The sequence below is a fragment of the Ambystoma mexicanum genome, chromosome 9 (genome assembly GCF_040938575.1).
Source record: "Ambystoma mexicanum isolate Mex_15411 chromosome 9, UKY_AmexF1_1, whole genome shotgun sequence".
NCBI lineage: Eukaryota > Metazoa > Chordata > Amphibia > Caudata > Ambystomatidae > Ambystoma > Ambystoma mexicanum.
Window position 1 is genome coordinate 278,893,743 of NC_090931.1, and position 13,630 is coordinate 278,907,372.

The window sequence follows — 13,630 nt, forward strand, 5'->3', positions numbered from 1 at the left end:
ACTTTTCGAATCCGTGTTTTATTCTGCTTGTTCTGTTGTTTTGCACTCATTGTCCATTATTTCTTGTTCTTTGTGTCATTTTCAGAGGCTTCGGTTTCGTTACGTTTGCAGATCCTGCAAGTGTAGATAAAGTGTTAGCTCAGCCCCACCATGAATTAGATTCCAAAACGGTATGTGTTTTATATTTGTCTCCTTTTAGTTGTCCTTGTGCTGTTTTCTGCAATGTTATAACTGACTGTACATATTGTAAAAGGGGCAATGCCACTGTCCCGATTTTTGAGTTGGCTGTATGGCTCCCCCTGCCCCAATGGTCAGCCACGGCCATCCATCATATTCCCTTACTATTAAAAATTCACAAAAAATGAAATTTTTATGGAATATTTTGTGTACCCCCTAGCAACATTGGAGTATCGCCCCTATGTTTACATATTGTTCATTACTGGGCTACCGGCATTTCAATCCTATACTGTACACTGCCTACTGCTGCTGATCATCTTTACCCCCATGGAGGTGTAAATATGTATCTTCATTCTGGTAATTATTTTGTAGCCTTGCATGTTTCTCTCAACGCAGAAACCTCATGTTGATATAAGAAACGTTACACCAAATTCACTGTATGCAAATGTTCTCCTGTAAGTTAAGCATATTTTCTCTATTTTACAGTGCAGGGTTTGTCTTCCTCTGTGCCATATTCTCCAGAGGTGAGGCAGTATCTCCCTAGTGACTTGCAGGTGTTCCATTTTTATTTTTTCAGTATACAAATGACCAAGAGAAGATCTGCTCTAGTGGCTAAATAACTGCCAGTGAGTCTGTGACCGGCTTGTGAGATCTTTGGCTTCCGCTGGCTTTTCAACCAAAATTGATCACACTTGGATGTGAATAATAACTGTATAAGAAGTAGATATTTACTGGAGTTGAGCGAGTACTGTGCAAGTGAACCCACCCCGAATGAATAGTCCACACCTGTGGAAACTGTAATAAATGCACTGTGTTTGGGATGCTAGTTACTTTTGTCTTTTATTTACTGCTCCTGATATTAGTTGAGTGTGGTAGTGATAGATTTCTTTCCAGGTTAAAATAGCTTTTGATTGTGCAGGAGTGATGTGAAACCCGTTTACTACATATACTTGATGAAATGTTAATTTCAACTGAAGCCTAGCATTGAAATGCAAATGGCCATATATCCCTGTAAATGAGATTAACATGTGAGAAAAATCAATGTCTGGAATGGATGTACTACACTTTTCAGTATACCAGTCCCAACGCCTGTTCCCAGGAGCAGATTTTTTCTGGGCTTGTCTGTACATGCCACAGGTTTTGCACTGCTTTTAATTGTATTTTTACTTAATCCGCTTTAGTCAAATAGTAGCACATTGAAAACCTGTCAACTAAAACTTAATCTCACATTGATCTTTAAGGCCTACTTTATTTAAATGACATTGCTGTGCCCACTGTATTTTCCACTGCAGAGGCATCAAATAACATTGGATGCCCACGGAGAAATGTAATGGGAGGCAAAGGCCATCCCATAAGTACACTTTCTAGATTTTCCTTCCATTTAGCAATTCTGGCCTTTTCCTAATGATGTCTGCCTCAGGACACACAACACAATACCCCCACCAAGAAGGCACCTATATGTTTTCAGTAATCTAAAACAATGGATACACATTGAATTTGCAGCCCAGTGACACATTTTAGGCATATCTGCTAACGAATTTACTCAGTTATGTGTACACGTTTTAGAAAACTGTTTGGTTTGACACAAGCATTTGACTCTGTTTCAACGTTCAGTGCAGGAGGCAGATCGGTCGGGTATTGACATGGAAACGGCCCCTTGTTTACAGTTGCGTTAAAAGCTTTGCTTAGGTAATGCCTATTCACATCAGAAATAATAGTGATTTTTATAGAGGACATGTAGTTAAAGTAAGTAGAATTCGGATCTAACTACTAATTTTTTTGGTTTAGCAGTTTAATTTATTTCATAGATGATGAGGTGTGCAAAGTGCGGATTTCCCATTCCAACCACACACTACTTTATTTTCTCGACTATAAACGCAAAAATGATAACCATTTGAACAATGGTTAACACTTCTGGAAGGAACCGGACGATCTTGGTTCTAAACCTAGTTTACTGACTTAACTAAACTTTGTGATCTGTGCATATCGCAATCGCAGTGCCTCAAATCCTTCTCCCACCAAAACTGGCAGCACTTAGAAACCTAAGCACTATACTATGTGAAAGAAAGTTGTGTCTTAAATGTTGAGAATGGTCCCTCCTCTGCCCCTATATTGCACCTTTCAATGAGCTGAAATAAAAGATTTATGAAATCAGAGCAAAACCTTTGATGTATGAACGTGCGGTTCGCTCGCTCGGACTGTGGTTTAGTGAATGGGAAATCTGCACCTGTTGCATTTCTCTGGTAGATCAGCGAGCACCTAGTCAGTGCTGGGTATTTTAGATGTAAACCTTCTGTAAGAGTAGCCACATGGTAGGATTCTTTGTGAATGTAATGCAAGCCGTCTTTCTCATTTCTCAGGCATACGTTATGTAATACAGTACATGAAAGCGAGTGTAAAACATCGTATTAATGGGATATTAAACTACTGAACTGTTCTAAATGGCTTTTAATTGGATGCACCAATTACCGAAGCATATTGACACTCTGCTCTCAATTGATGGATGGATCGCATTAGCAAATAGAAACATTGCCTCGTCGAAGAGTATGTTTTGCTTGGAGAGATTGAGAGCTTAAAGTTTTCTCACCTGAAATGGGAGCATGGAGCAGAAATCAAGTAGACTCATATAGGCGACATGAAACACCAGAGCATAATTGGCGTAGTTAAAATGTTGAAACCATGGCAGTGCCATACGGCTCTAGGATTTTGAAATGAAAGTGGTGCTTTTTAAGGGCGTCCTGTAACCGTTTGATGACTCAGTATTGTTCTTACCCCTACCGTGGGCGCCTAAAAAAAGGGTTTGTTACGGAAGCAGCCGTTTTTTTTAAAAGTTAGACACCGCTGTTTTTAATAGTATATTTTTTTTACAACAGTTGCTGTGCATATGTTAATCTAGTCACTGGCAGCTGCGATTTATTTTTTATTTTTTTAAACGTATGTCCATCTTTCTGGGCTTTTTTAATTTAAAGTTTTTGTCCCCATCTAATTCTACTTGAACCCTTCCACCGTATACTTGGCGTTGTTCACTACGTATACATAACAATACTTTGCATATGATCATTTTGTGTTGACGGACAATGCCGCCTTTCTAAAGCGTCTGTTCTGAAACACTTATGAATGATCTACATTAACAATGAAAAATGCAAGTGTTTCCCTGGTTTGCAGGTGCCTCAAAACAGCAAAGTTATTTTTAAAAGTAATGGAACTTCCATAAGCCTGTCTGTGGGCTTGAATCTTGTTTTGCAGCAGACCTATGACTTTTCAGGTCAAGGTTTCGTGCCGTTTCCTTCGATATTAAGTAGTGCACTGTGAAGTGTATTCAAATATGTGCGTGTGGCTTTTTTTATTTTGCTTTGATGCTCAAACATGTCGCATAGACGGCTACTTTGTTATGCTGCTATTAAAGAGCCTCTTGTTTAGGGAGGTAACCTTGCATTTTAATGAAAGGTCAGTGTTACTCGCTTCAAACAGTACTGTATTTGAATCCTGAGAAATGAGAGATTTTTAGTATAACTTGAAAACCGTTCTGATTGACTTCTATTTTCTTTTTTTTTCTCCTATTTTACCTCCTTAGATTGACCCTAAAGTTGCGTTTCCGCGAAGAGCACAGCCTAAGGTAAGTCTTGGGATCGATAATGGGACTTTCGTCAGTCATTGTTGTCAGTTGTCAGTTCAGGTTTCTTTTTGAATTGGCAAGTTTTTAGAGCTGAAGCTCGTGGTGCCTTCAGGGTATCTGCATATGGCGGTAGATCCACAAGCGAGCATCTTTGTGCTGCATTGTGTAGCTATGATTTTTCAGCTGTAGGTGTGGCATTACCCTACCAATCTTTGTTTATGTATAGCATTTACATCCAAAATACCAAATTGAAATGCCATTCTAAATAACAACTTAAGTTCCCATCACGTGTGTGTTTGTGGGACAAAGTTCTTAAAGGTTGATTCTCTCTGAAGTTTTGGATGACTTTGTTGGATTATATACCCATGGATCTAGTGGTGTGTGGACCCAGGTTCTTGGTTACTGATGACTCTGGCAAGACAAGCCATAATCACTGGACTTGTTTGACGGACTCTTTGACAGACTCTCTGGTACGCTCTTGTTGCCAGAATAAAGTGCTTGGGGCTGGCAGCGCTGCACAAGGTATCTCCTTCGCAAGAAACTTGCTGATGCCTTTGGGAGCTGAGCTAACACATTGTAGTGAGGTTCCTTCTTGGAAAATACACGCTTGGGCAAAGCAGAGTGTTTGTTGGATTTCTTGTCCTGATTTGAGGATAATAATGAAGCTAAATATTTGTTTTTAGATGGTGTATATATCTGTACTTTATTTTGTTTATATTTGTGCTCTTTTGATGATCACATGGAATGCAGACTGTTTTCATATAACATCACATCCTTCTGAAGAATCCAGAAAGATGGTGTTTGAACTCTGGTTCTCCTTGATTAAACTGTGTGATGTTGGCCACATCTCTATTACCTGCTTCCGGCCCCTTAATTGACAGTGCTGTTAGACACGTGTTAAGAAGTACATGTAAAACGGAACCTGCAAACAAAAGCTAAACCTACTTTTGTGCCTATATTCATAAGTGGTGTTTGTTCGTGTAGTCCATGCACATTGGAAAGAAGCCCATGGAACTGGTATAGATTATAATGCCAACACCACTGACGAGGGAAATCCTTGATGAAGCAACACTTTTTGCTTTTGTCGCTCCTTAACAAGCTGCTGTGTTGCCCCACGTATTGTGTGGTTTTTGATCACACTGGTGCAAATTGAAACCACGGAGGCTAGAATGCAGGTCACTATTGGGTGTGGAAAAATTGCAGGACTTGCTGAAAATGACATGTGGAAGTTATTCCTTAACCAAATTCCACCGAGTTGGTGTTGACGAATCTTCTTACATAAAGTCATGCGCAGGTGCAACTGGGTGTAGGACATGCAGTCTGGGGGTAGAGGTATCTTGTAGTGAAAGCTCCTTGGCCTGCTGTGTGGGTGTGGATTTGATTCTTCAGCGCTCACAATAAAAAGCGGCAGACCCACGTTCGAACATGGATTTTAATTTCAAAGACAGCTGATGTCTCTTAAGAAGACGTGCGATTTGCAGTTCTGAGAGCTCCAGTGTCTTGAGTGGTGCATAATCACGATTGCTGGGTTGTAGAGGGCGATTCTCACTCCGGTATTGCTCTGTTTGCTTTTCAAGAGCTCTGCATACCAAACGGGGCCGCTTAATTTTCTTTTTAAAAATGTGCTTTACCGAACACCCCACCCCCACATGCTCCAAGCCACCCAATGCAAGAAAAGAAAAACAAATTGAGTTAAACCTTCGTTTCCCAGAGGGCTTCTTACCTTCTTAAGCTCCAGCTAATATTAATTAGGGAAGAACGAGGGTTGGTTTATTTTTGTGCTCTGCAAATAGCTTGTGTTTTAGCTCCAGGATTATGTTGGTGGATTAGTGTTACATTTCAAACATTGTGTCCCTTAAAGACGCAGCATCCTTTCTTTTGGTACCATTCTGGTAAATGCTGCTCACTGGTCTTCAACATAGTAGAAAATGTCAACAGATTCCATGTTTTGAAATATAGTTCTGTCTAGGGCTTGCCAATTTTGGAATAGTGGCACCCAGTGTACTATCGTATTGTCAATGTGCAACCTTGTTCTTATTTGAGCAGTTCCTTCTATTTTGCAAATCCGTCTATTGTTGGGCGATAAGTGTCCAACTGCAATCCTTTATGGCTACATCCATGTCCTGATTTGAGAATAAACCGACTAAGTAAAGAATTCCCCCGATTAGTTTTCAGTGAATGCAAGTTCGTGTTATGTAGCTATTCGGTAACCAGTTGATCAAAGTACCCCCGAATCCAGTTATGTATTTAGATTTAGGCACCAAAGCACTGATATCTAGTTGGCTTTATGATGCCTATTGCCAGTGAGCATCCTTTTAGTGGTCATTTTTGTGTGGATGGTATAGGAATCGAGGCAAACAAGCATGCTGTGACTTGCTCAGTATTGCACAGCTTGCTCAAGTGGCTATGCCTGGTATCCGGCTTGGACAAACAACCAAACATATAGTGCTTATCTCCTCTAGCTGCTTGGCTTCAATCAGAAACTGATGAATCATCTATTTACTCCACTAACATGTTTTCTTGTAGCGCTGGCTTAAATGCATACATATTTTTTGCATTGGAAACATAAAATGCCAATTTCCAGTGTCTATAAAATGGGATGAGTTGCCAAATTTACTTGGACGTTGGTGGAAAGTGTTTTTGTAGTACAGGTTCATTCAAGAAAGCCTCTTAATTGTGGCAACACGTGAAGGCTTCCAGACCACGAGGCAAAATATGCCCCTGCTGCAAAGGGCACTGAACAGGTATTGCATAAACGAAACATTGAAGACCTAGAAGTGTGTCTCTAATAAATTACACATTTTTGAGTTGATGATGGAATGAAAGCGTACGCCAACTCCGAGGTATGTGTGCCTTGGCTGTGATCAAACTGTGAAACCAAAGCGTCCACTTAACCATAACACAGTCCTTTCGGTACTTTTGTGAATTGCTTAAATGTATGCACACTGACCTCTCTTGATTGCTGTTTGAGCATGAGCAGTATTGCAAGGTTTACTTTATAGGGCCATGCCATCATTTTTGGTAACCATAGCATTTTCTTAGGCCATTAAGTAACTGCTTAAATGAAAGGAGCATGTTGACAGGAAGTATTTCCTCTTTTGTGGCGAGTCATTGGATTTCGGAAACATGCTGTTGTAAACCCATGTCTAGTGACTTGCAAGGATTTGCAAAGGGTATAGTATTTTCAAGGTGATGTTGTTGCATGTGTGGTGTTTTTTGGCCAGTCTACGTTTTGCCATTTAACCCTTTTTTTAGTAGTGGAGTCAAAGTGCACTCTTTTCCTGAAAGTGGAGTGGCACTTTGCCCTGTGTATGAAATACATGCCAGCAGATCATTGCTTCTTGGTCTGCATATCTGGGGGAAAACCCCTACTGCTTTCGAGGCAATTGAGGCCTATCGGACTACATTGGCAAATACCATGGTACTTAATTTGTAGGGTGATTATGGCAGCAAGCAAGTGACATGATCCGACTTTAGTGGGAGCCCTGGGAGGTAACTCTTTGAATTCACAATTGATAAATGTACATGCTGTATAAAATGAAATGATTTTATAGAGAATACACAGTTGCCCATGTCTGGCTCCGTTTGGGGGTGGTTGGTGATAGCTTATTACCAGGAGACCGCATGTTGATTGGTTTTGACTGGCACCAGATTCCTAACATGGTATTATTGAAGCTTAATACTTGAAGATCTGTTATGTATCCTATCATAAACACACGTGCATACTTGTTTGGTTCTGAATAAAGTAATATGGTTTAGAATGTGTAGATCTGTTAACTGGGCCAATATTCAAATTGCCTCCAATTCAATCAAAACCCAGGCTTCATTCGCTCTTGAAGTCCATCATTGACAGCTTGTTGCTTGTGTTTTCTAGCAAAATTGCATGGAAAATGTGAATGTAAAAGGGTCATTTTTCATCATTCAGTAGTGTCCAAACCCCATTATAATGCTGAATGCAGCCCATACCGCACACTGCCGAAGCAGCCGTGAGCTTCTCTTTGCAAACGTTTAATCTGGTGCATGTCTATTCAGCAAGCCTTTGTTTTCAGTGCTTCTGAGCAGAGTGACGAGAGCATTGAGCACGGCCATCCATAGCTGACAGTCGGATCGTTTCATGTTAAATCTGTGTATACCCTGCTGTTCTACTTGCAAAATATTAGATTTAAAGATTATTTTGAGGCGGCCAAACGTATTTATTTTGTAGGGGGCTTAACTTCTTGAGGAAACGAACAATTACAAAACAGCAGATTTAATATTGCCAGTGTCACAATGTTTAGAGCGTCGTATAAATAAAAAATCTGTTTTGACCTGTTTTTAATGAGCTGTTAAATCCTGTTGGAATTTGGACTCTGTCAGATCATCCATCGCAGTCGAGCACTAAAATGTTGAGCGTTTAAATTAAAGTGGAGTTGCCATTTATGGGCTGCTTTATGTTTGGGCCTGGGGAGATTAATGGCTTTTAATTAATAGAGTATATTTTCGAGGCGTGAGAAGGCAGAGGAGTGTTATCTCCTCTTCCAATCCTTTGATTTTGACACGTGTGCCGTAACTCCTGGAATATCGCCACGTTTTGAAGTTTGTTCCTATTAGATGAGATGGGCGTATAGGTTTATGTAGCTCCATGTACATTTGTATTAGAATGATTATTTGCTGCACAGCATCCCTCTGGGATGTTTGCCCTTGACGTGACCTTCTCTTGTGAGTATGGGTAGGGGGGGAGCAGGTGTTTCAAATTTTCTGTTTCTCAAGTCTGTGGGTATGGGCTATTTTCTCAAGGTACTTGACATGTTTAGCACCCCTGTTGTAATGATAATTCTGTATCCCGAACTTGATTATAATGCTAGTTCTAGAATGCGAGTCGATGCGGTAAAACAGGAATTCTACTCTCTGCTCCAAACCTGTCTAGGACGTGTTGAAGTACCCAGTGCCACCAAGAAGGTGCTGGAACTTGAGACCAGGGTTACACATTTCCAGTTGCAAGCCACTAGCCAGGCATCGAGTTGCTTGCCACCTAAATTCTCTACATAGCCAATGCATGTATTACTCACTAAGAGTGCACATTTTTATGTCTGAGGATGTATCCGATATATACATTAAGATTGCTATTTGTTTTTAAATGACCTTTTATGATTTGGACACCTTGACGGAAGGCTCCAGAAATTGAGTCATCCCAGGGCTATGTTCTGAGAGTCTTGATATCGCAGTGGGCAAACTGGAGACTCTTCATGTAACAAAAGTATTTTTGTTCTGTTAAAAATATACATTGAGTTGTTTGTATATACTATAAATGCATATTAACGTGTGTGTAAAATTGCTTCTGTTGCCTGCAGACCTAAAACACTTAGAAATTTTCTGTTGAACGAAAACAACTGTGCACTCTCCCGACTCATTTCTTTGTGACCTAAACTGTGAGGTACACATCTACTGATTCGTTTTGTGTTGCTTTTATGCAAATATAGTGAAATGTTTATCATTTGAGGAGAATTTTTTTTAAATGTTTTTTTTTTTTTTTTTGGAAGATGGCCAATTATCGGTTTGTTAAATGCTTCATCAGTTAAACATTAATCCCCAAAATCTTTTGTTTAGCATAAGTATTTTAAGGGCGCATAGCCAATTGGTGTTCATTGCTGTTTAACCTTTTTACAATCTCACAGGGGAAACGGATAACGTAAAGCTCGGACGATGAGCTGACATGCGAGAGTTGGAGAGGACGGCAGTGATGGGAATATTAAAGTACTAATGAATGGTATGACCGCTCAAGGGTCAATAACCTCTTGCACACCTAGCCTGGTGCTTTGTGTTCTATGTTTACATTGCACTTGATGCTAAGCCAGATTCTGAGCTCCTGATGTTGACTGATGTGAGCTGAGACACAAGTTATGTGATTTGCTTCAGCCCCCCACAGCAGGGTTAACATTTCACAGTGCAAACTAGTAGCCAGGACTAAAGTAATAAACCTCCTCAATTCTCCACGTGCACACAGCTCACAATTTCTCAATCGCAAAGAGTCCGTAACTCTCCAATGCCTAGTTTTCAAGTGTACATTTTTCAGCGTGCCTGCAATGTGGCAAAGCAATCGATGTTGGTAAAGCAACCCCACTCTTTGCAAGGGTTTTGGCAAATCACATATTTCCTTTATATATTTTTTAAATTGATACTCATTCGCTGTTCCAACCCTCTATCCTACTGTATTGACGAGCATTCAGACTGCTTTGTATAAGCACCCTAATGCATTACCCTGCTGGCACCATTATATGAAATGTAAATCTCTTTCTGGGTTTTTGTACCCACTACTTTCGAAAGTCTAAAGGTCCCTGGCAGAACTGGATCCTCTAAGCAGGAGTTGCAAGCATTCAATCGCGTGCGTTTTAACCAACTTGTTTTTGATTTAAACGTTCACGTTTGAAATGGGCCTCACCTATGCCATGTGTATAATACATGGAAGAGGTAGAGTTGAAGTCTGTGGTGGATCGTTTCAGTGTGGCATGCTTTTTATTTCATGTGCAATCCATATTTGAAAGAAAATGCACACTGTTCTCGTTTAGGGGATCACACCCGCTCATGTTGGTCCACGACTTTCCCCTGTGAGTGAGACTAACTGGTGTCTGCGGAGGGTCTTCCCACAATATAGAATACTCCTGATCAGAATGTGTCTTGCTTTGAGCCATACAGATTACTAGTACCCTTTTCATGTTTCACCTTTTTTATTTATAATAGCAGCGCAGGAAATGCAAGTTTGTCTTGCCAGAACGCTGCTCTGTCCCAAGGCCCAGGAAACTCCCAGATCCACCCCCAAGCCGAGCTCTAACCGCAGCCCGTGCGTTAGAAGACTGTGCACGGGAGACTGGATTCAGAAACGTGTGCACGGGAGACTGGATTCAGAAACGGCAAAAGGCTCAGATAGTTCTGAAGCTGTCCACATTGGTAATTTTTTTAATACGTTTCAGAACTGTGTACCAGCCCTAATGAGCTTCAAAGCCTTGCTTGGCACTGGGTCTACATTTTGTCACTCGGTGAGGGGCGTGTGAGTGTGCGGAAGGGGTGCTGTTGCGACTGGATTCTGTGTGTGAGCATTTAGAAGTCAAATGGTATTCCATTTGACAGTAGAATGGCTCGAGTGTTGCTTTAGAGGCCTGGAGATCTGTGTCGAATCTACAACTTCCGGATGGCCATTTTGTTATTTGTATTGCCGCCTGTGCCTCCTCAAGAAGGCTTTATATTTTTGTGTGAATCATGAAGTCGGTTTTGTTTTTCATCCTGAAACGGTACAGATAATGCAACAGGTGTTACCATCGCTCAGGAAATCATTAGAGACGTTACTTTTTGCAATATAAATGTAAAAATGAATACAAAGTAATGTTCCTTCTGCTTAATAGAATGTAATGTATTTTTTTTTTCTCTGTTGAAACGAAGCAGTTTTCCTGCTGGTTAGAAACGTGCCAGCAAGAGCTTACTTCCCCCATCCAGGTGCAGGTGCAGGTTACCTTGTCTATGATAACGCTGCTCATTTCTTTGACATTAATTACGCGCATTGTTCTGTTTGGGGAGCCTTTGTGTCAAATGCTTTCATAATAACCCACCTGGGTTCATAAGCCTTCTATTTGGACTTGCATTACCTGTGTCGGCAGGCTGCTACGCCCCACGATGAGCTAAATTGGCTGCTGAGCAAGAAATGGCAGGTTACAGCAGCGGAAAATTCTTAAATTTTTCAGATGTGCATTGTGGGCCTGTTGGCAGTTAACTGCAGTGTGGTGTTTTGTGTGAAATTCCTCTCCGACTGAGGGAAGGCTGGGCCAACTTGCAACTGGTGTGTAAGCAAGTTTACTGATGAGGGTCTATTAACTTGGACTGTGCTGCGATTTTTATTTAATAGCTGGAATGGGAGTGAAGCAACAACTTTTGGCTTCTGGTTTGTAGAAAAACCGTGCGGAGCGTTATCGAAAATGAGTATCTTTATACATAAAGCGCAAATATGACAGAGTTGATAGTTATGTACTGGAGCACCGTGGGGTTGGAATGACTGGGGCTCACTTCAAGATTGATGGCTAGCACCGGGCTGCTGAGGGGGCTTGCCAAAAAGGAGGGCACAGGCAGGCCGAACGTTAACACGATGCGAGGTACTTCATTGGCATGACGAGCTGGACAGATATTACCAAGTGAATGCATGAGATACATACATTTCCTTTAGTAGTAATCGTCTTGGTTTTCCGCTTTTTTCTAAAGCCCAAACTGTGTTATGCACTTTGTCTTCCCTGGCAGCATGCATGCACCTATTTTGCTGTTCCCTCTGCTAATTCAGGCGTTTGTCCAAGGAATAAGCAGAGCTGTTATGTTCAGTTTTATCTGCAAAGACCTACCTATTTTTGCAAAATATGTCAAAAATACTGTTTTGAATATCTTTGTATGCTGGCCATTGAAGGAGACGGTCTCATTTTTTAATTTGTGTTGCTTACCAATTCAGTCTGTCTGAGCCGCTCGTTTGTCGGTCTGTGTTTCTGGAATGTGTTCAGTCTGTAGTTGGTGTTTACGTGGCCTCTTGGTTTTTTACAAAATTACTTAAAGGGTCCAAAATGTCCACTAGCGATTTGCTAATGATTGACTTTTGGCAAGTACAACATCGTGTGCTGTGTATGTATAGAATTTAGCTGGCAAGTGAAGTAGGTGTGTTTTTAGTTTTTTACATTAAAAAAATAAAAAAATAAATGGTTGGCTTGCAACTACTAATGATGTAATCTGCAAATGGTATTTCTCCCCCGCCTCACCCAATGATCTTTAGTATTCTAGCCTGTTAATGCTATCCCAGTTCAGCTCTCTAGTACAGTGTGTATTGCTTCTGTCGGGGCCTGTTCCAAGTCCTTGGCAAATTTACTAGCCAAGTAGATCAAACACCTAAGGCCATGCACCCTCGTTCCTGGACTCAGCAATCTGTTCCCTTCTGTTTCTTTTCCTGGTTGCCTGTAGATCCCTTGCTTTGCTATAAAATTGCCCTCCCTTGTCTTGATACCGTTATGGTCGGCTTCCCTCACTGTGCACCTCCCTATATGACTTGTTGCTAGGTTGCTGCACAATACCCTACAAATAAGGATTACGGGGGTGGTGTGGGGTGGGGGGGTCGGGCGGGCTTTAGATTAATGAACTAAAAGCTCTATTTGGAGACTGACCTCGTTATTTGGTAGAGCTCTTGTGCACAGTAGGGCACTTTTTTAATGCAGGGAGCCTAGTGTTGCGTGAACAAGACTTGCATGTTTTTGGTTAGGAGTTTGGGCAGACGGCCACGTTCAATGTGCAACGCTTGTAGGACTGTGTTAGGGGGTTGTAGTAGAGCCAGTAGAAAAGGTGATTAAGGAATGCAGGTTCTGGGAGAGGGGCACAGGGGACTCTTGAGGGAAGGCATTAGGTTTAGTTGAAAAAAGCTTTTCTCGGGATAGCAGTGGAGGTGACATCTAGTGCTCAGAAAAGAGGTGTGTAAGGCTTGCGTGTTAGTGGTGAAGGAAAAGATCGTCTTTTGGGGATTGAGGTCAACTGTGCTCATGTGTTTGGCCTCTGTGTAATCTACGTTATTAGCCTTGAACCTCCCAGCACCCCAATAAATCATGTACTCTGAGCAGTCCCTTCTTATTACTGCTTCTGACGACACACATGTCTCTGTTCAGGCAATTCTATGTCAAGACTGGAGGTTCGGATTGTGCTTTAGTCTTTCTTTTACTTCTCAGCATCTTAAACATTTACAACCAACAATTCAACCTTCACCAAAAAAGGACATTTCCCGGAAATGTCAGTCTTTGTTATTGTTATGATGCACACATTCTCACATTACATCTCTGACCAATCATCCCC

General features: G+C 41.2%; 1 protein-coding gene across 15 annotated transcripts in view; it reads left to right on the forward strand.

The window, feature by feature from the left end:
• MSI2 (musashi RNA binding protein 2) overlaps nt 1-13,630 on the forward strand; it is a 2,560,560-nt gene that overhangs the window by 2,570 nt on the left and 2,544,360 nt on the right. For all 15 annotated transcript variants that reach the window (XM_069614640.1, XM_069614629.1, XM_069614635.1 and 12 more), the window contains exons 4-5: nt 86-170; nt 3,752-3,793. In XM_069614640.1, the coding sequence (XP_069470741.1) occupies nt 86-170; nt 3,752-3,793 (127 nt within the window). The remainder of the gene's footprint in view (nt 1-85; nt 171-3,751; nt 3,794-13,630) is intronic.